The sequence below is a fragment of the Erythrolamprus reginae genome, chromosome 10 (assembly GCF_031021105.1).
Source record: "Erythrolamprus reginae isolate rEryReg1 chromosome 10, rEryReg1.hap1, whole genome shotgun sequence".
Lineage (NCBI taxonomy): Eukaryota > Metazoa > Chordata > Lepidosauria > Squamata > Dipsadidae > Erythrolamprus > Erythrolamprus reginae.
The window spans coordinates 14,621,805-14,643,882 of NC_091959.1; the positions used below are offsets into that span (position 1 = coordinate 14,621,805).

The 22,078-nt window shown below is 53.5% G+C and overlaps 2 protein-coding genes across 3 annotated transcripts in view; one reads left to right on the top strand and one right to left on the bottom strand.

The window, feature by feature from the left end:
• The window catches only part of ZNF710 (zinc finger protein 710), a 33,052-nt gene extending 19,356 nt beyond the window's left edge, over positions 1-13,696 (top strand). The window contains exons 1-5 of one of the 2 annotated variants that reach the window (XM_070763519.1): positions 7,238-7,320; positions 8,262-9,713; positions 10,695-10,886; positions 12,628-12,802; positions 12,898-13,696. In XM_070763519.1, coding sequence (XP_070619620.1) covers positions 8,280-9,713; positions 10,695-10,886; positions 12,628-12,802; positions 12,898-13,067 — 1,971 coding nt within the window. In that variant the 5' untranslated portion in view covers positions 7,238-7,320; positions 8,262-8,279 and the 3' untranslated portion in view covers positions 13,068-13,696. Of the gene's footprint in view, positions 1-7,237; positions 7,321-8,261; positions 9,714-10,694; positions 10,887-12,627; positions 12,803-12,897 lie in introns of those variants that run through there. The other variant, XM_070763518.1, reaches the window with a different exon arrangement.
• A 60-nt stretch (positions 13,697-13,756) lies between these two features.
• IDH2 (isocitrate dehydrogenase (NADP(+)) 2) lies at positions 13,757-21,908 on the bottom strand. Its single transcript, XM_070763520.1, has 11 exons — positions 21,704-21,908; positions 20,537-20,628; positions 18,020-18,185; positions 17,707-17,867; positions 15,711-15,854; positions 15,419-15,555; positions 15,136-15,287; positions 14,611-14,723; positions 14,421-14,518; positions 14,225-14,317; positions 13,757-14,120 (listed from the first exon to the last, which is right to left on the bottom strand). The coding sequence occupies exons 1-11, from the start codon at positions 21,822-21,824 to the stop codon at positions 14,033-14,035; spliced, it is 1,365 nt and encodes a 454-aa protein (XP_070619621.1). The 5' UTR covers positions 21,825-21,908; the 3' UTR covers positions 13,757-14,032.
• Positions 21,909-22,078: the final 170 nt, after the last annotated feature.

Genomic DNA, 22,078 nt, shown 5'->3' on the forward strand with positions numbered 1-22,078 from the left:
GGGCGGGGGGGAGAGAGAAACAGAGTGAAAAGCGAAGGAAAAAAGGAAGGGGGGATGGAGAGCTCTGAAAAGAAAGGCTGAATGGAGCTGCAGGAAGGGGAAAGAGAGAGCGCTTGAAAAGAAAGGAGCCCGGATTCACAGGCTGTGCCAGCCCCCCCCCCCCCACTCCCCTTGTGTAAAGATGTAAAATCCTTTTGGCTTTTCACAGTTCTCTCCCTTTGCGAAGAGGGGGGCGGGGAGGGGAGAAGAAAGTTAATTCCCGATGGAGCAGAAAATGGCGAGTACAAGTGCACTAGAGTGCCTTCCGTCCCTTGTCCTATTTATTTTATTTTATTATTTTATTTTATTTTTTTATTTTATTTTTTTAATTTAATTTAATTTAATTTTTATTTATTTACTTACTTACTTACATAGAAACATAGAAATATAGAAGTCTGACGGCAGAAAAAGACCTCATGGTCCATCTAGTCTGCCCTTATACTATTTTCTGTATTTTATCTTAGGATGGATATATGTTTATCCCAGGCATGTTTAAATTCAGTTACTGTGGATTTATCTACCACGTCTGCTGGAAGTTTGTTCCAAGGATCTACTACTCTTTCAGTAAAATAATATTTTCTCATGTTGCTTTTGATCTTTCCCCCAACTAACTTCAGATTGTGTCCCCTTGTTCTTGTGTTCACTTTCCTATTAAAAACACTTCCCTCCTGGACCTTATTTAACCCTTTAATATATTTAAATGTTTCGATCATGTCCCCCCTTTTCCTTCTGTCCTCCAGACTATACAGATTGAGTTCATGAAGTCTTTCCTGATACGTTTTATGCTTAAGACCTTCCACCATTCTTGTAGCCTGTCTTTGGACCCGTTCAATTTTGTCAATATCTTTTTGTAGGTGAGGTCTCCAGAACTGAACACAGTATTCCAAATGTGGTCTCACCAGGATTCTATATAGCGGGATCATAATCTCCCTCTTCCTGCTTGTTATACCTCTAGCTATACTTACTTACTTACTTACTTACTTACTTACTTACTTACTTACTTACTTACTTACTTACTTACTTATTTATTTATTGGATTTGTATGCCGCCCCTCTCCGTGGACTCGGGGCAGCTAACAACAGTGACAAAAAACAGAATGTAAAAATCCAATACTACAACAGCTAAAAACCCTTGTTATAAAAACCAATCATACATACAAACATACCATGCATAAATTGTAGAAGCCTAGGGGGAAAGATTATCTTAATTCCCCCATGCCTGACGGCAGAGGTGGGTTTTGAGGAGTTTGCGAAAGGCAAGGAGGGTAGGGGAAATCCTAATCTCAGGGGGGAGCTGGTTCCAGAGGGTTCGGGGCCGCCACAGAGAAGGCTCTTCCCCTGGGTCCCGCCAGACGGCATTGTTTAGTCGACGGGACCCGGAGAAGCCCAACTCTGTGGGACAGAACCGGTCGCTGGGATTTGTGCGGCAGAAGGCGGTCCCGGAGATATTCTGGTCCGATGCCATGAAGGGCTGTCCTATATATTTTACTTATTTATTTATTATTTGGATTTGTATGCCGCCCCTCTCCGTGGACTCGGGGCAGCTAACAACAGTCACAAAAAAACAGAATGTAAAAATCCAATACTACAACAGCTAAAAACCCTTGTTATAAAACCAATCATTCATACAAACATACCATGCATAAATTGTAAACGTCTAGGGGGAAAGATTGTCTTAATTCCCCCATGTCTGATGGCAGAGGTGGGTTTTGAGGAGCTTACGAAAGGCAAGGAGTGTGGGGGCTATTCTAATCTCTGGGGGGGAGTTGGTTCCAGAGGGTCGGGGCTGCCACAGAGAAGGCTCTTCCCCTGGGCCCCGCCAACCGACATTGTTTAGTTGACGGGACCCGGAGAAGGCCCACTCTGTGGGACCTAACTGGTCGCTGGGATTCGTGCGGCAGAAGGCGGTCCCTGAGATAATCTGGCCCGGTGCCATGAAGGGCTCTCCTATATCTCCTATACCTTTCTTCTATTCCTATATCTCTTCTTCTATTCTTTCATTGATATGTTCTATTACTATACCTTCTTTTCTATTCTTTCTTAGATATATTTTACTATGAGTATCTCCTCTATAACCTTCATCATGTATTTTACTATGTGTATATAGATATATACCCACTAAAACCCTCATTGTGTATCGGACAAAATAAATGAATGAATGAAAGAAAGAAAGAAAGAAAGAAAGAAAGAAAGAAAGAAAGAAAGAAAGAAAGAAAGAAAGAAAGAAAAGGAAGGTGGCCAAGGGAAAAGGGGGAGAATCCACCCTCAAGAAATCTTGTGAAAAAGAAATCACTCCCTGACACACGCCCACTGTTAAAAATCAAGATTGGGTGTCTGTGGTGTGTGTGCGCGGAACATCTGCCCAACAAACAAAGCCTCTCTCAGCTCGAGGGAGGGAGGAAGAGGGGTGGCATCCAGCAACTGGAGGCCTGCCACACATCTTCCCCCCCTCTGCCCCCCCCATGTGGCCTCAGGAGCTGGGCCTGGGTCTGGGCGGGAGGGGGAACCTGGTCCACTCTGGGCCCTCCTGTCCTCACTTGCCATTCATGTTTGGAATACAGTACTGTGTCCAGTTCTGGAGACCTCACCTACAAAAAGAGATGGATAAAATTGAACGGGTCCAAAGACACGTTACAAGAAGGGTGGAAGGTCTTCAGCATCAAACTTATCAGGAAAGACGTCATGAACTCCATCTGTATAGTCTGGAGCAGTGTTTCCCAACCTTGGCAGCTTGAAGATATTTGGACTTCAACTCCCAGAATTCCTCAGCCAGCGAATGCTGGCTGGGGAATTCTGGGAGTTGAAGTCCAGATCTCTTCAAGTTGCCAAGGTTGGGAAACACTGCTAAGTCACCAATGAATGCAATACTGTAGTTTCCTAATTCCAGGTACAGTGATCCCTCGTTTTTCGCGGGGGATGCGTTCCAAGACCACCCGTGAAAAACGAATTTCCTTGAAGTAGAGGAAAGATTTCTTTTTTATGTATTTAATGAGTATTTGGACTTTTAAAACCCACCCCTTGCATTAAATAGTCATTCTATAATGTTTCTCAGATGTAACTACATGGGATATCCTACCAGTTTCTTTAATAAAGTACAGTAGTACTTGAATGTTATTAATTTTTATGGATTTAAAATTTTCAGTGGATTGAATGGATTTAAAGCCCCTTTGAAAACCCGTGAACTAGCGAATCCAGGAAAGATGAACCGTGAAGTAGCGAGGGATTACTGTAGTCTTCATATTAGAGTGGCCGGCCTGCACAACATACCTGAAGCAAAAGATGGATTGTGCTGGTGACACACTGACCAAAATAGGTCAGAACGGAGGGTTAGCAGAGCGTGCTGCAAAGGGCACTGATGCAAGTGAGGGCGTCTGGCAACTTGGCTAAACTTTCTTTGGTTTACTAAAGAGCATGATGGAGAAGCCGGGAGGAGCACCACAGGGCAAGGAAAGGGGGAACCCCCAGGTTTATTTATTTATTTAATTTATTTATTAATCAGATTTGTATGCCACCCCTCTCCGTAGACTCGGGGCAGCTAACAACAATAATAATACAATGTAAACAAATCTAATATTTAAGTTAATTTAAAAAACCCCAATTTAAGAAATCAATCATACATACTGACATACCATGCATAAATTTCCAAAGGGTCAGGGCCGCCACAGAGAAGGCTCTTCCCCTGGGTCCTGCCAAACGACATTGTTGGTGTTAATAGCCCATTTCTGGTGAACGGTGGTAATGGAAATACCAAGGAGGCGCCCTGGGGAAAACAGTGCAGCCAAGCGTAGACAAGGGCAGGGATTCTGCTAGGGGGCACAAGGTTTTGGGGTGACTGAATGGGGAAGGATGATGTGCAGGCTAGAAACATAGAAGACTGATGGCAGAAAAAGACCTCATGAGCCATCTAGTCTGCCCTTATACTATTTTTTTGTATTTTATCTTAGGATGGATATATGTTTATCAGTTTATCAGTTACTGTGGATTTACCAACCACGTCTGCTGGAAGTTTGTTCCAAGCATCTACTACTTTCAGTAAAATATTTTCTCATTTTGCTTTTGACCTTTCCCCCAACTAACTTCAGATTGTGTCCCCTTGTTTTTGTGTTCACTTTCCTATTAAAAACACTTCCCTCCTGAACCTTATTCAGCCCTTTGACATATTTAAATGTTTCGATCATGTCCCCCCTTTTCCTTCTGTATTCCAGGTTTGAGTGGTTACTGAGCTCTGATACACGATGAAGTGGACAATGTCCTTTAACCTGTGAGCAGAGCCGTCCCTTTATTAGATGCAGGTTGTTATAAATGCCTGGGGGGGGATCGCTGGGGGGGGGCAGCTTCTCTGAGAGAGGGACAACTCTTTGGCCCTGAAGAGGGTGGTGGTAGCCATCACTCCTTGCCCCTCAGCAGTTTTCAGTACCATCGATTGTAGTATCCGTCCATGCCGGCTGTGGAGATTGGGAGTGGAGGGCACCATGTTCTTCTGGTTCCCTTCTTCCTCGGGGTTGTCCCCAGGCTGTATTGATGGGGAGAGGCTGGAATCCATTATCCTCAGCAGGCTGAGGATATCCAACCGTACATCTTGCCCAGTTGAGGTTGTCAAAAGCCTGGAAGCTTTAGAGCAGTGTTTCCCAACCTTGGCGACTTGAAGGTATTTGGACTTCAACTCCTAGAATTCCCCAGCCAGCTTCTGCTGGCTGGGGAATTCTGGGAGTTGAAGTCCAAATACCTTCAAGTCGCCAAGGTTGGGAAACACTGCTTTAGAGACCTGCTGGGGAAAAAGAAACTCGGGCTCCATTTTGGTAAGCAAAGTGGCCATAGCTACCGCCCTACAAGACCACTCGGAAGCTGCTGTCCGCAATATGGCAGCACTGGCACGGATGGGTAGGTGGTACTCTGCCCGTGAGATGCCACTGCTCCTCTGCAGGCTGCACTTGCTGCCAATTGACTTTTGGATGCAATTCAAGGTGCTTGTTACTCCTGCAAATATAACAAAAGGCCACGTTATCTGAGGGACTGCCCACTCCCTCAGTTTCTGCATTTGAGGTCCTGTCAATCAAACAAGGCTGTCTGTCCCGGTGCAGGAGGCACAGCTTCTCCATTCTTGTGGTCTTAGAATGCCATCCACTGGACTTCAAGATCCATCCCGATGATCATTAGAAAGTTCTTGAAAAACAGGCTGTTCTCCCTGGTGTAAGTCAGGGCAGTGGAGTGTTTTAGTTGGCATTCAATGTTTGTTGTTTGAGCCCCTGGGTTTATATCATTTATGTATGGTATGTATGGTTTTAATAATGGGTTTTAGATGTTTTTAATATTAGATTTGTTACATTGTTATTATTTTGTTGTGAGCCGCTCAGAATCTATGGAGAGGGGCGGCATACAAATATTATTATTATTATTATTATTATTATTATTATTATTATTATTATTATTATTATTATTATTACCGGTATTTCAGTACAACACAGCAAACGAGATCACTATGCTGGATTTTGTATTTCATCACCAGTCGGGCGCTTCCCAAGCACCTAGGACTGTGTGAAGTAGCGGCGAATTATTTTTGCCGATCCCAGTAAAGCGGCCTTTTGCAATTGACAGATGGAGATTTTGTCAATTCCGATGGTTTTCAAATGTCCGCTGAGATCCTTTGGTACTGCGCCCAGCGTGACAAGGACCACTGGGACCACTTTCACGGGCTTATGCCAGAGTCGTTGCAGCTCGATTTTTAGATCTTCGTATTTCACTAATTTCTCTAGCTGCTTCTCCTCAATTCTGCTGTCTCCTGGGATTGCGATCTCGATGATCCATGCTTTCTTTTTCTCCACGATCACAATGTCTGGTGTGTTATGCTTCAGAATTCGGTCAGTCTGAAGTCGGAAGCCCCACAGTAGTTTTGCTTGCTCATTTTCGACCACTTTTTCGGGCTTATGATCCCACCAGTTCTTTGCCACTGGTAAATGGTAGTTTATTATTATTATTATTATTATTATTATTATTATTATTATTATTACTACTACTACTACTACTACTACTACTATTATAATTACTACTACTACTGCACCTGGGCAGGGAGCGAAATCACGCGCGGACAGCAGGTGCGCCCATACCTGACCCAGGACTCCTCAGTTACCACAGCGAAACATGGGCGCACCTGCGCCTCCGCACGCGATTCTGCTACCTGCCCAGGTGCTGCGGTAGCAGAATGGCGCTGGACTCCGCTGGCCTTCCGAGCACAGCTTCCAGCTCCCCGCCTCTCCGCCCCCTCCCCTTAGCAGCCCCCCTCTGGAGGGAAAGCCCCGCGGCCGCTTCCCAGGGACTCAATACTGGGCCTTTGGAGCAGGGCCTCCCGCGCATGCGCAGGGCAACTCCTCTCAAGGAGCCCACCCTCCGCGCACAGTTGCCTGAAAGGCGCTTCGGAACGTTGGGGCGGGGCGAGCTACAAAGCAGAGGTGGGCGGGGCGTTGCTTGGGAGACAGAGCAGGGGTGGAACGAGTGGGCGGGGCCGGAAAGTTTTTTTTCCCCTCCGGCGCGGGGATCGGGGGAGCTGCAGAAGCTTCCCGGGAGAGAGCCAAGCGCGGAGGGGGCGGGGCCGCCCCATCTCCGCCCCCTCCTGGAGGGGCTGGGCTGGGCACCTGCGGTTCGCCCGGTCCGGGCAGTTAAGGCGGAAGCTCCGGTCTGGGCGGCGTCGGCGTCTTGTCGGGCTGGTGTGTCAGGCTGGTGGAGCCTCCGTCGGCCGGAGCTGAGGGAGACCGCGGGGCCCGGGAGGTCTCGGGAGGCCCCCGGGCGGTGGGTGGGGAGGGGGCTGCCCTCGGCAGGTGGAGCCCGGCCCAGGTGGGTAGGTGGTCCAGCGAGGGAGGGCCCTCTTCCTTCTCTCTCGGGATCCCCGGTTGACGGCCCCTTTCGGGGCAGACCCAGGGGATCCCCCCCCTTTCCCCAGAAGAGTCCGGTTGGGGCCTTAGGCCCCGCCCCCTTTGCTCCTCCCCCCCCCCAAGGTAGCGTGTGCCCCCCCCCCCGGTTCTCTCCTTGGGGCAGGCAATTCCTGGGTCAGTTGTCTCCAAACTTGGCAACTTGAAGACTTGTGGACTTCAACTCCCAGAATTCTCCAGCCAGCTATAGCTCCACCCCAGAGCGCCCAATTTGCACTGAAAGATGTGGAAAGAAAACGCACAAGCCACGGCCACAGTGGGGCAGTGAAAATTTTGGTAGCCCTTCACTGCCCCCCAACTCTTCACCTGGACCCCATCTGCGCCCGTGTTTTGCATTAGATGCTCATCGTTATTAGAAGGTGAAAAAAATCTTTCCAGAGGACCCGGAAATGATGCAAGTAGACTTGTGGGGATTGATGGACTTGTCTTAAAGGCCACAATTGGGAGGGGCAATTCCATGTGGTCACTAAGCAAGGCATCTCTTGGCCACAGGTTGTGATGTCGTTGCATGCCAAGAAGCCTGTTGCCGGGTGGCAATCGTGTCACCTCGGGATGCTGTTAGGTCTTCAGTGGGTCCCTTAACAGTCAACGTAACAGTTGTTGAGTGAGACCCATACACGTCATTTGGCAGGTGTGATTCTCCAGGGTGAGAGGAGGGTGCCCGTAGCTGCCTTTAGGGGATGATGCCACCTTCCTTTTGAGTGAGATTTGATTGATTGATTCAATTTTTTAATGTCGCCCTTCTCCCTAGACTCAGGGCGGCTTACAACATTTATTTATTTATCTGTCTGTCTGTCTGTCTGTCTGTCTGTCTGTCTGTCTGTCTATCTAATCTATCCATCTAATCTATCCATCTAATCTATCCATCCATCCATCCAATCTATCTATCTATCTATCTATCTATCTATCTATCTATCTATCTATCTATCTTATCTATCTATCCTATCTATCTATCTATCTATCTATCTATCTATCTATCTATCTATCTATCTATCTATCTATTAGATTTGTATGCCTATTAGCAAACATATTAGCAATAGCACTTTTTAAACAGAGCCAGCCTATTGCCCCCACAATCCAGGTCCTCATTTTACCCAAGCCGCTGATGAGATTTGAACCGCTGACCTGCCGATCTAGCAGTCGGCTTTAGTGAGCCTGCAGTACTGCACTTGACCCTCTGCGCCACCCCGGCTTTGCTTGGCTTCCGGCTGGTCTCTGGGCCTGGCCAGAGAACCGGAGGCTCCTTTCTGGAGTCGATGTCCCCGGGGCTCATGGCTTCCCTTCTCTCTCCTTTCTGCAGGTGCTGCGGCTCAGCTGGATGGTGGAGGCCATGGAACGTTTCGCCAGCTCCGGGACCCAGACGGAGGCGGTGGTGGTGCTGTCGCTGGCCCAGGCCGCCGTCCTGGGCCTGGTCTCCGAGAATGAGTTCCTGGGAGGCACGGTCAATCCGGACAGCATTTTCTCCAGTTTGGCAGGAAAACTGGAGGAGGACGCAGCCGCCGCAGCCGCCGCCGCTGAACTGAAGCAGCCTGAAGGTGGCGGCAGCCCGGCCGGACCGTCCCAGGGGGAGACCCTGGAGGAGGAGGAGGGGACGGAGGCGGAGGCCTCCTTTGGGAAACAGGCCCGGAGGAGGAAGCGGCCCCCCGTGCGCTTGGTGCCGAAGGTGAAGCACGAGAGAGGAGAGACGGAGGAGGAGGAGGAAGAGGAGGAAGGGGGCAGCCCCGAAGGGCCGGCAAGTGGCCCCGGAGAGCCAGGGGAGGGCAGCATCCCGGAGGAGCCGTGCTCGGAGCCAAGCAGGAAGAGCAGCACCGGCAGAGTGGCAAACCTCAACCCGTTCGGCAGGCGGTCGCAGCCCCCGCGAAGGGCCCAAGCGCAGCAGGAGACCTCTGGGGGCACCTACGAGGAACGGTACCCCAGCCCGCCCCAAGCTGGCCTGGACCAGGCAGAGGCCTTCCCCGGGGGCTGCGCCTTCCCGCCCGGCCTGCCGTCCCTGAGTGGCGTGGAGAGCCAGCTGCCGGCCTCCCCCCCGGAGCAAGGCAAGAGTGGGTCTGGCTTTGCCTGGCAGGAACCCCTGGAATTTGAGGCGGAGGTGCCCGGGGAGCCCAGCCGGAAGGTGCACATGGACCGTCTGGACATCAACGTCCAGATCGACGACTCCTACCTGGTGGAGAAGCGCTGGCAGTGCCGCCTGTGCGAGAAGTCCTACACCTCCAAGTACAACCTGGTCACCCACATCCTGGGCCACAACGGCATCAAGCCCCACTCCTGCCCGCACTGCAGCAAGCTCTTCAAGCAGCCCAGCCACCTGCAGACCCACCTGCTGACCCACCAGGGCACGCGGCCCCACAAGTGCCAGGTGTGCCACAAGGCCTTCACCCAGACCAGCCACCTCAAGCGCCACATGCTGCTGCACACGGACGTCAAGCCCTACAGCTGCCGCTTCTGCGGCCGCGGCTTCGCCTACCCCAGCGAGCTGAAGGCCCACGAGGGGAAGCACGAGAGCGGCCGCTGCCACGTGTGCGTGGAGTGCGGCCTGGACTTCTCCACCCTCACCCAGCTCAAGCGCCACCTGGCCACGCACCAGGGCCCCACGCTCTACTCCTGCACCGAGTGCAACAAGTCCTTCCACTACCGCAGCCAGCTGCAGAACCACACCCTCAAGCACCAGAACGTGCGGCCCTTCGTCTGCACCGAGTGCGGCATGGAGTTTAGCCAGATCCACCACCTGAAGCAGCACTCGCTCACCCACAAGGTAGGTTGGCCCCCTGCCCCTCCCTCCCGGCTGGGGCTGCCCGGGACCCCTCCCCAGGGCTACTTTAAAGTACGAATCCCAGCGACCGGTTAGGTCCCACAGAGTGGGCCTTCTCCAGGTCCCGTCAACAAAACAATGTCGCTTGGCGGGGCCCAGGGGAAAAGCCTTCTCTGTGGCGGCCCCGACCCTCTGGAATCAACTCCCCCCAGAGATTAGAATTGCCCGCACCCTCCTTGCCTTTCGTAAGCTCCTTAAAACCCACCTCTGTCGTCAGGCATGGAGGAATTGAGACATTCTTTCCCCCTAAGCCTTTATAATTTATTCATGGTATGTTTGTTGTATGGATGTTTAGTTTTATAATAAGGGTATTTTAGTTGTTTTTAGTATTGGATTTGCATGTTTTTTATTACTGTTGTTAGCCGCCCCGAGTCTACGGAGAGGGGCGGCGTACAAATCCAATAAATAAATAAATAAAGCCCTACATGGCATTGGACCAGATTACCTCCGGAACCGCCTACTACCGCACGAATCCCAGCGACCGACAAGGCCCCACAGAGTTGGCCTTCTCCGGGTCCCGTCAACTAAACAATTCGGTGGGCCCCAGGGGAAGAGCCTTCTCTGTGGTGGCCCCGGCCCTCTGGAACCAACTCCCCCCCGGAGATTAGAATTGCCCCCACCCTCCCTGTCTTTGGTAAACTACTCAAGACTCATTTATACCGCCAGGCATGGGGGGAGTTGAGATATTCCTTCCCCCTAGGCCATTACAAGTTATGCATGGTATGTCTGTGCGTATGTTTGGTTTTTATAAATAAGGGTTTTTAGTTGTTTTATTATTGGATTGTCACATGCTGTTTTTATCATTGTTGTTAGCCGCCCGGAGTCTACATAGAGGGGCGGCATACAAATCCAATAAATTACTATTATTATTATTATTATTATTATTATCATCATTACCAGCCGGTCCCCTCCTCTGTCTTCCAGGGCGTGAAGGAGTTCAAGTGCGAGGTGTGCGGGAGGGAGTTCACCCTGCATGCGAACATGAAGCGGCACATGCTGATCCACACCAGCGTGCGCCCCTACCAGTGCCACATCTGCTTCAAGACCTTCGTGCAGAAGCAGACCCTCAAGACCCACATGATCGTGCACTCGCCCGTCAAGCCCTTCAAGTGCAAGGTACCCCTGGGGAAGGGGAGGGGAAGGCTGGGAGCGGCCACAGCTCCGTCGCTTGCGGGTCCTCCCCTCCAGTGCTGCGTTTGGGGACCCATTCCCAGCGTTAAATAGAAACAGTGTAGATCAGTGGTCCCCACCGTTTTTTCCACCAGGGACCAGTTTCAGCAAGACAATTTTTCTATGGCCCAATGGGGGTGCAAAGGGGCGTAGTTGGGGGCGGGATTAAGCATGGGGGTGCTGGTCCTCCCCGCCCCTCTTTCACGCCATCGTCCTGTGGCCGGCAGAACCTGCCTTCCAAGCCCTCTTGCCCAGCGGGAGCTAAGCGCTGGAGAGAGGGGGTCAGGCTGGCCCTCCTGCCTCCCCCCAGCCAAAAACGCAAAAGCGCCCCGCGGCAGAAGCCAAAAGAGGCTTGAGCCTCTCGGTCCTTCCCGCCCCTCTGTCCCATCCATCGTCCTGTGGCCGGCAGAACCTGCCTCCCGAGGCCTCTTGCCCGGCGGGAGGCGAAGCGCTGGAGGGAGGGGGTGGCGGCATGAGGGCCAGCAGCTGCTGACTCCACGGACCGGTGCAACATGCCCCGCGGCCCAGTACTGGTCCGCGGCCCGGTGGTTGGGGACCCCTGGTGTAGATGGACAGCAGAAAAAGGCCTCCTGGTCCATCTAGTCTGCCCTTCTACTATTTCCTGTATTTCATCTAGGTTTATCCCAGGCCTCTTTAAATTCAGTGACTGTGGATTTACCAACCATGTCTGCTGGAAGTTTGTTCCAAGCATCTACTCCTCTTTCAGTCAAATAATATTCTCTCACGTTGCTTCTGATCTTTCCCCCAACTAACCTCAGATTGTGTCCCCTTGTTCTTGTGTTCGCTTTCCTATTAAAAACACTTCCCTCTAAAACCTATTTAACCCTTTAATATATTTAAATGTTTCGATCATGTCCCCCCTTTTCCTTCTGTCCTCCAGACTATACAGATGGAGTTCATGAAGTCTTTAAATTCAGTGACTGTGGATTTACCAGCCACGCCTGCTGGAAGTTTGTTCCAAGCATCTACTCCTCTTTCAGTCAAATAATATTTTCTCCCGTTGCTTCTGATCTTTCCTCCAACTAACCTCAGATTGTGTCCCCTTGTTCTTGTGTTCGCTTTCCTATTAAAAACACTTCCCTCTAAAACTTATTTAGCCCTTTAATATATTTAAATGTTTAGATCAGTGTTTCCCAACCTTGGCCACTTGAAGATATTTGGACTTCAACTCCCAGAATTCCCCAGCAAGCATTCACTTGTTGGGGAATTCTGGGAGTTGAAGTCCAGATATCTCCAAGTGGCCAAGGTTGGGAAACACTGGTCTGGAGGACAGAAGAGAAAGGGGGAACATGATCTAAACCAGTGTTTCCCAACCTTGACAACTTGAAGATATCTGGACTTCAACTCCCAGAAGTCCCCAGCCAGCATTCTGGGAGTTGAAGTCCAGATATCTTCAAGTTGTCAAGGTTGGGAAACACTGGTTTAGATCATGTCCCCCCTTTCCCTTCTGTCCTCCAGACTATACAGATTGAGTTCATGAAGTCTTTCCTGATAAGTTGTATGCTTAAGACCTTCCACCATTCTTGTTGCCCGTCTTTGGACCCCTTCAATTTTATCCATATCTTTCGTTCTTTCTAACTTGGGGGCCAGCAGCAGGGCCAGATTTGGGCCAGGCAGGTGGACCCTTGCTGGGAGCTGGCCGTTGATTCTCGTTCTCTGCCGACAGGTGTGTGGGAAGTCCTTCAACCGCATGTACAACCTCCTGGGCCACATGCACCTGCACGCCGGCAGCAAGCCCTTCAAGTGCCCTTATTGTTCCAGCAAGTTCAACCTGAAGGGGAACCTGAGCCGGCACATGAAAGTCAAGCACGGCGTGATGGACCTCAACCTGGACAGCCAAGGTTGGAGGGGGGGAGATGGCCGAGGGGAGGGGGGGGCGCGCTCTTCTCCCAGGGGGACCCCCGAGGCAACCTGCCCCGTTTGCCTTTCTCCCCAGACCCCATGCTGGAGTTGGCAGGCGCCAATCCCTCCGAACTGGACGGGCAGCAGGAGATGGACGACTACGAGGAGAACGCCTACGACTACGGGTCCGTGGGCAACGCCAGCGGTGGGGCTGCTTTGGCGGACCAGACCATGAAGGAGATCGCCTACTACAACATGCTATAGTTGGGATGGGGAAGGGCCTGGTTGAGGAGGAAGGAGGGGTCTGTCCGTCCCCCCCCATTAAGCAGGGCTTGGGCTGCCCGGAGAGCAACGGGAGGGACCGTGCCGGGCCTGCAGCTCTCGCTCCATTGCAGCCTCTTGACCAGGTGTGACTACTCTGCTGGTTGGCGGTCCCGAGATGGGAGGCCAGCCTTGCGGGACTCCACTTGCCTTACTCTACCTCCCACACCTGGCCGGGGCCACCACCCTGGGAGTCCTGGCTGAAGCAACTGGGGGGGGGGGGCAGAGGGGGCTCCTTGGTAGGCTAAGCAGATCTGCCCCCTCTGTCTGTTCCTCAAGGGGGGCTGCAGGTTCCTGCCTCCCGCCTGCGTTGCAATCTACCTCTGCCCTGAACTCTGGAAGAGCAGCCTGGGCCGGCCGGAGAAAGCCTCCTCTGACCCGGTGGGCTCCAAAGCGCCCGTCCTCCTCCTCCCCCCCTTACTTGGCAGAACGGCCAGGGCCCCCTCCCCCTGCACAGCCCGTGGCCGCCGCCTTCTCTCCTCTGGGGGGGCCTGGCCCCTCTTGTGCATAGAGCTACTGTGTTTATTTTCCAGTTCTGAAGGAGTTCAGCAATAAATGAATATTGTTTGGCAGACGGACTGAGTGGTGGTGCTGGAGGGGTGTGGATGCGTCGCACGGACGGACTCTCGCGCTAAGGGAGAAGCCATTGTTTAATAGCCCTCTTTGGCACCCAAGGCCGTTACAGCATTCGACCCTTGTCTTTCCCACTGGCAAGGCCAACAGTCACAGAACCGGGGGGGGGGGGGGGGGGGGGGGCGGCAAGGTCTCCTTCCCACGAGTGGCCACAGGGGCCTCACAAGCTTTAGAAACCGGCCGAGCAGGGCCCTCCCCCCCTTGAAGGGAGCAGCCGTGCAGGTGCGCCCGGAGTCCCCCTGAGCAGGGTCTTCGCTGCCGCAGCCCCTCCTGTCCTACTGCTTGCTCAGAGCTCGATCCAGATTGCTTTTGATGGCGTCCAGGAAGTCAGTCGTGTTCACAAAGTGCTCGTTCAACTTCACACTGCGGAGGGGGAGGAAAGGGGCACAACCGGTCATTCGAGGGAGGGGAAGGAGGGGCTTCTGGCCAAAGAGACACCCCCCCCTCCAACCTGAGCCAGGCCTTACTTGCTCAGTCCGTGGATGCAGCCAGCCAGGTCCTTGGTCATCGTACCGCTCTCCACCGTCTCCACGCAGACCCTCTCCAGCGTCTCTGCAAACCTGGGCGGGGAGGGAGGGGGAGGCTGAGCGAGTGGGGCTTCCCACCGTGGGGCAATGCCAGAGCAGCCCCCCCCCCATCACCACCCGAGGGGGCTGCTCTGACCTGATCAGCTGGGGGTTGCTGTCCAGCTTGCCTCGGTGCTGCAGACCTCTGGTCCAGGCGAAGATGCTGGCAATGGGGTTGGTGCTGGTGGGGCGGCCCTGGAGGAGAAGGTCAAGCAGAGGGCGGTGTGCTCGGGGGACTCTGGTGGCCAGGACCTCCCCCTCCCCCCCCCTTCCAGGCACACACTCACTTTCTCGTGCTCCCGGAAGTGGCGCGTGACCGTGCCGTGGGCAGCTTCTGCCTCAATGGTCTTCCCATCCGGACAGACAAGGACGGAGGTCATGAGGCCCAGGGAGCCAAAGCCTTGGGGCAAAGCCAAGCGCCGGTCAGGCAGGGCCCGCCTGACCAGGAAAGAGGGGTGGGGAGGCAAAGCCCTAAACAGCTAGAGGCCCTCCCGGGGCACAGCGGGAGCCAAGGGAGAGCCGTACGGGGAGACGGTCCTCCCGTTTGCAGGCTCTGGTAAGGGAAGCATCCCCCCCGCCCCGCCCCCCAATTAGCCAGGAGGTGGGCGGCTGGTCTCCCTCTGTTTTGCCTTGGGGTCCTTGGAGCAGTGGGAGCCCTGAGCCTGTGAGGGGCCCCTGGCCTGGCAGCCCCAGGGGAAGGGAGGGTCACCCCTCTGGCCAGAGGCGAAGGGCGCTGAGAGCGGGGTCTCCTCTGCAGCCCTGCCACGGACATTCCCGGCTGGCCGTGTGCCCCAGGCAGGACCAGTGGATACCTTGGGCCAGGATGTCCGACTGGACGTCCCCGTCGTAGTTCTTGCAAGCCCAGACGAAGCCGCCAGCCGACTTCAGCACCTGGGCCACCATGTCGTCAATGAGTCGGTGCTCGTACCAGATCTTCAGCTTGTCGAATTCGGTCTTGTAGTGCCTGATGGGGGAGAGGAGGAGGATGGGCATCACTCCAGCTCAGCCCTGGCCAGCGCCGGCGGGCATCAGAGGCTCCAAACCCCGGGGGGGGGGACAGCTTCCCCGCGTGGCCCCATTGGGCAGAGGGCTCACTTGTCAAAGACTTCCTGGAAGATGTCCTTGAACCGCCCATCGTAGGCCTTGAGGATGGTGTTCTTGGTACTCAGGTAGAGCGGCCATTTCTTCTGGATGGCATACTGGAAGCAGCTGTGGCCAAAGCCCATGATGGACTGCAAGAAGCAGGCGGAGGGCTCAGTGGGCCATGCAGGGGGGCAGGATGGGAGGGGCTTGTGGAAGTCCCCTCCCTCTTCTAAGGCAGAGGGAACTTGGGACCCTTCAGCAGGCCAGCCAGCCCTGCCCCAGCCACCCCCCCTCTCTTCCTCACCTCATCGGTGTTGTACATGCCCATGCCGACACCCCCGCCTGGAAAGTTAAAGACTTCCCACTCCTTGGCTCCACTGCTGTCTTTGGGCACGAAAACCATCTTAAAGGTCCCCGATTTATCCACCACGAAGTCTGTGGCCTTGTACTGAAAAACAAGAGGTTATTACAGCCAACCCTCCTCTGCAAGACACAAAGGCTATCAAGGAACCCAGATAAACTGCGAGAGCAATCATGGGCTTTCCTAAATATGCCCATGTTACAACAACACTCCGCAGTCTGCATTGGTTGCCGATCAGTTTCCGGTCCCAATTCAAAGTGTTGGTTATGACCTATAAAGCCCTTCATGGCATCGGGCCAGAATATCTCCGGGACCGCCTTCTGCTGCACGAATCCCAGCGACCAGTTAGGTCCCACAGAGTGGGCCTTCTCCGGGTCCTGTCAACTAAACAATGTCGTTTGGTGGGACCCAGGGGAGGAGCCTTCTCTGTGGCGGCCCCGGCCCTCTGGAACCAGCTCCCCCGAGATCAGAATTGCCCCCACCCTTTTTGCCTTTCATAAGCTCCTTAAAACCCACCTCTGTGGTCAGGCATGGGGGGATTGAGATATTCCTTCCCCCTAGGCCTATACAATTTATACATGGTATGTTTGTGTGTATGTTTGGGTTTTAATAAGGGTTTTTTAGTTATTTTAAATATTAGATTTGTTATATGCTGTTTTTATTATTGTTGTTAGACGCCCTGAATCTACGGAGAGGGGCGGCATACAAATCAAATCAATCAATCAAACAATCAATCAATAATGGGGGCTGGCACAGTATAACCAAGTTCAACAGCCCCATCCACGCCTGCCGGCATGGATGTGTTTTATAAGCTCTTCCAGAAGGCCAGGAAAGTGGGAATGGTACAGATCTCCGGTGGAGTTGGTTCCAGAGGGCAGGGGCAACCCCAGAGAAGACCCTTCCCCAAGCTAGGTCTTGCATTTACGTACATTATCTCTGCCCACCCCCACCTTGCTTTGCCCTGGTGGGTTTCCTGACAATCCTGCCCGTCAGGCCGGCTCTTCTGCCGCCTGCCTCCTTCCAGGAAGTATCCTGTTCTGCAGGGGGCTCCTCTCTTCTGCCCTTGTCCCAACTGCCTGAATTCAAAGTTCTTTTGAAGGGGAAGCTGCCTGTCCTACAGAGGCCGTGTCCCCTTAAGGGAAGCTGTGACTGCGGTGAGGATCAGATTTCTACCACGCTTGTATTGGAAAATGTTTTTGGATTGGATCAGCAGGTGGTATCCCATTCACCTTCACTTAATGACTTTTGGGTCCTGTAAACGTCCAACTACTTAACCTTGGATAAAGCGCAGAGGTTTCATTTGTTAGCAACTTTGCTAATACAGTGTTCCCTCGATTTTTGCGGGTTCGAACTTCGCGAATAGCCTATACAGTACCACGGTTTTTCAAAAAATACTGTATTAATTAAAAAATACTTCGCGGTTTTTTTCCTAGACCACGGTTTTTCCCACCCAATGACGTCATAGGACATCTCCAAACATATAATTTTTGCAAATAAATAACAAAAGAAATAATTATTGTTAATAAATAATTATGTTTATAAATATCATGATCACTAAGTGTCTTATTCAATGGTGAGTACCAGTAATAATGGTGAGTAAATGGTTGTTAAGGGAATGGGAAATGGTAATTTAGGGGTTTAAAGTGTTAAGGGAAGGCTTGTGATACTGTCCATAGCCCAAAATGGTGTATTTACTTCCGCATCTCTACTTTGCGGAAATTCGACTTTCGCGGGCGGTCTCGGAACAAATCCCCCGCGGAAATCAAGGGAACACTGTATTCTGAAACTTCCGCAGGTGGCTCTAGCGGTAGAGAAACTCCTGGAGCCACACACCCCAACCTCCCCCCAGGACTTTCCCTCCTTGGTCTCGAACCCGTCACAGGATGGGCCCTGGGATACCAAGGACCAAGGCGCGCCTCTTCCCCCCTGGCAAGCCCACCTGGTCGCCGTGAGCGTGCCTCCCGATGGTGATGGGCTTTGTCCAGCCGGGGACCAGGCGTGGGATGTTCTTGCAGACGATGGGCTCTCGGAAAACGGTGCCCCCCAGGATGTTCCGGATGGTGCCGTTGGGGCTCTTCCACATCTTCTTCAGCTTGAACTCTGCAGGGGCCACAAGGGGGAGGCCTCTGGCATGGGGGGCCAGAGTGACCTGCCCACCCCCTCCTCCTCCTCCTCCGCAGCTGCCCCCTTGCTCCAGGTACTCCCCTCTCGGCAGAGCTTCTGCTTCGCCCGGCCTCCCCTTCGGCACATACCTTCCACACGGGCCTCGTCGGGGGTGATGGTGGCACACTTAACGGCTACGCTGTACTTCTGAGTCGCCAGAGCTGAATCGATGGTGACTTGATCTTCTGTCTGGTCCCGGTGGGGCAGCCCCAGGTCAAAGTACTTCAGCTGGAGGTCCACGTTAGGTAGGATCAGCTGCAGGCAAGAAGCAGTCAGGACCACCTCCTCTGGGCAGGCTTTCCAATCCCCGAGAGAGGCAGTGTGTGCGTGCACGGGAGCACTTCCTCCTTATCGGCACGTTTTATGGGCAGGGATCACTTTCAAGCCCTCGGGGCACAATCTTCTACAGCAGTGTTTCTCAACCTTGGCAGTTTGAAGATGTGTGGACTTCAACTAAACAATGTCGCTCGGCGGGACCCAGGGGAAGAGCCTTCTCTGTGGCAGCCCCGAACCCTCTGGAACCAACTCCCCCAGAGATTAGAATTGCCCCCACCCTCCTTGCCTTTCGTAAGCTGCTTAAAACCCACCTCTGCCGCCAGGCATGGGGAAATTGAGCTACTCTTTCCCCCTAGGCCTCTACAATTTTATGCATGGTATATCTGTATGTATGTTTGGTTTTTATAATAATGGGTTTTTAACTGTTTTTAGTATTGGATTATTATTATATGCTCTTTTATTACTGTTGTTAGCCGCCCCGAGTCTGCGGAGAGGGGCGGCATATAAATCCAATAAATAAGTAAGTAAGTAAGTAAGTAAATAAATAAATAAATAAATAAACAAACTCCCAGAATTCCTAAGATAGCATGATTGGCTCAGGAATTCTGGGAGTTGAAGTCCACAAGTCATACAAGAGCCAACTTTGCCTACCCCTGGTCTAATCCAACCTTCTGCCGGTTCAGGAGACCCTATATCATGCTAATCTAGTCCAATAGTATGGGCCAGGAGGGCAGAAAGAAAGAAACCCTGAGCTGCTCTCGCCCGGGACAAAACTGGGCGGCCTCGAGTCCCCTGCCTGCAGATCCTGTCAGTACTATGTACTGTACTGGTTGGGTTTTCAGTACAGTGATCCCTCGATTTTCGCGATCTTGATCTTCGTGAAACGCTATATCGCGATTTTTCAAAAAATAATAAATTAAAAATACGTCCGCATTTTTTTTGCTATACTGCGGTTTTTCCCACCTGATGACGTCACTCCCTTCCTTTCTCATCTTTCTTTCTCTTTCTCTTTCTCTATCTTGCTTCTTCCTCTCTCACACTCTCTTCCTCCCTCTCTCATCTCTTTCTTTCCTTCTCTCTCTTTCTCTATCTCTTGCTCTTGAGCGGCGGGCGGGCATCAGCGAGGAGCCGAAGATCGGGGTTTCCCCTTTGCGTGGGCGGCGGGGAAGACCCAGGGAAGGTTCCTTCGGCCGCCCAGCAGCTGATCTGCTCGGCAGCGCGGCAGCAGCGAGGAGCCGAAGATCGGGGTTTCCCCTTTGCGTGGGCGGCGGGGAAACCCCGATCTTCGGCTCCTCGCTGCTGCCGTGCTGCCGAGCAGATCAGCTGCTGGGCGGCCGAAGAAACCTTCCCTGGGTCTTCCCCGCTGCCCACGCAAACTCCACCATCTGCGCAGGCGCGGCCATGGAAAAAGGGCGCGCATGCGCAGATGGTGTTTTTACTTCCGCACCACTATATCGTGAAAAATCAAGTATCGCGAGGGGTCTTAGAACGTAACCCTCGCGATACTCGAGGGATCACTGTATATGAAACTAGCCAGCAATCTATGTCTGGATGAAGTGGTGTGGTATTGCTTAGGGTGCAATTATCCATATAAGAGAGACAGATGTGCTGCTCTTTGTTGTATTGAGCTTTCTTTGCATTGCGTTCCTCCTATTGCCTTGTATTGCATGACATTGTATTGATGGGTGTTGGTGTATGTATGCTGGGTAGTATTGATGCTATACTGCTGTGTGGTAAGTTATTGATGTAATCTAAGATGTAGCTGTGTGATTAATACTCTTGTGCATTAGAAACATAGAAACATAGAAGACTGACTGCAGAAAAAGACCTCATGGTCCATCTAGTCTGCCCTTATACTATTTCCTGTATTTAATCTTAGGATGGATATATGTTTATCCCAGGCATGTTTAAATTCAGTTACTGTGGATTTATCTACCACGTCTGCTGGAAGTTTGTTCCAAGGATCTACTACTCTTTCAGTAAAATAATATTTTCTCATGTTGCTTTTGATCTTTCCCCCAACTAACTTTAATAATAATAATAATAATAATAATAATAATAATAATAATGGGAGTTGAAGTCCACACATCTTCAAACTGCCAAGGTTGAGAAACACTTTTCTATAGGGATGGAGGGAAACCTCACACCAGGAGCCACTGCCTTGGACGTGAAAAGCCTTTGTGGAATCTCCCCGGCTACCTAAAGTGCACGCAGGAATCCACAAGATCCCTCCGGTCCAGCCTGCCCTCCCCCACCCTTCCCAGAGTCTCAAGGGCTGCAGGGTTTGTCCCCACTCGCTGGGGCAGGGAAGGCGGGCAAGGCCAGGTTACCTTCTCCTTGATGAAGGTCCAGATGATACGGGTCATCTCGTCCCCGTCCATTTCCACCACGGGGTTGGCCACCTTGATCCTGTGGTCGGCATCTGCGGAGAAGAGGGGATCAGAGGGGGGCGAAGTCTCCCCCCTGGGCCCCAAGTGTGCACCCCCCCTCCCGGGACAGCCCCAGACGCTCCTTCCTGCTGGCAGCAACACCGGTCAAGCCCGTTTTGGACCGAGCCCCATTTGTGAAAAGTGATTGCAAGGGAAGGTTTACATTCCCCGTCAGCCACAAGGCTCCTCTTTGGAACCAGCAGCTACTATCTTTACTGAAAGAGGAGTAGATGCTTGGAACAAACTTCCAGCAGATGTGGTGGGTCAATCCACAGTCACTGATCTACTCTAAGATAGATCCACCCTAAGAAAAACTTTTTCTGCCGTCCGTCTTCTATGTGTCTATGTTCCCATCTTGACCCCCTGTCCACACTGCCTTTGGTGCAGGGAAGGCGGCATCTCAGGGTCCCCCCAAAGAGGTTCCAGCGCCTTCAGGATCCCAGTCCTCTGCAGGGTCCTCTTGCTCCCCATCAGCCTCCAGGGCTGCCACCCCCCCCACTCCGGCCACATCGTCCGGCCGCCGAGGGGCCGCCCCACCTCGGAGAGGGACGGCCCCTGGCCGCCCGAGGGACAAGGTCACGCTCAGAGGACGCCGGCAGCGATGGCAGGAGGCCCCGCAGCCCCTTTTTCAGCCCGCCCTAAGCCCGCTGGCCGCGCGTCCCGCAACAGGTGCCCAGCCGGGCCGGCTGCCAGGGCGGCGGCAGGGGAAGGGGCTCCGGCCGCGAGAAACTTCGCCGGCCCAGGCCCGGGCAGAGCAGCGGGCTGCGTCCTCGGGAAGGCGGCCGCGGACTGAGGCCGGCGCCACGGACACGGCGGCTCCGGCCGGCGCTCTCCCGTTCAGGCGAGTTGCCGCTATCACCACCGAGCAGCCTGTCGCCGCCGCCGCTGACCTTGGCGCCCCGGCCACCGCGCGGCCTGTCTCGGCCCAGCGCCCGCCCCGTCTAGCCGCGGGCGGAGGGAGGCCGCGCGGTGCTCGGGGCGCCAAGGTCAGCGGCGGCGGCGGCGCCTGTGCCTCTCCGGGGCCACCGACCGGAAGGCGCCCCCCTCCCCGACCCGCGCTCCACTCACAGTGTCGCCGGGGCGGGTGAGGCCAGGCGACGAGCGCGGGGAGCGCGGCGGCCGGGCAGCGAGGCCAGACGGCGGCGGAGGTGGCGGCGGTAACGGCGGCGGAGCGGAGGTAGCGTGCCATCGCGGCGGGCGGCGTCGCAGGAAAGGGAAGGCGAGGCGAGCGCCGCCGCGAGCGCAACAGCCCTGCAGCCGGACCCTCCCCGGGGCGGGGCGTCCCTGCGCGGCGGCGGCCACGTGCGCCTTTGTTCCCCGCCCGCGACGCCTCCTTCCAACCGCGGGGCCGCTCCTGCCCCGAAAGACGCCGCCGCCGCCTCGCCCCTCGCGGAGCCGGCCGGAGTCTTTCGGGGGGGGGGGGGGCATGCCGCCCCGGGCTGG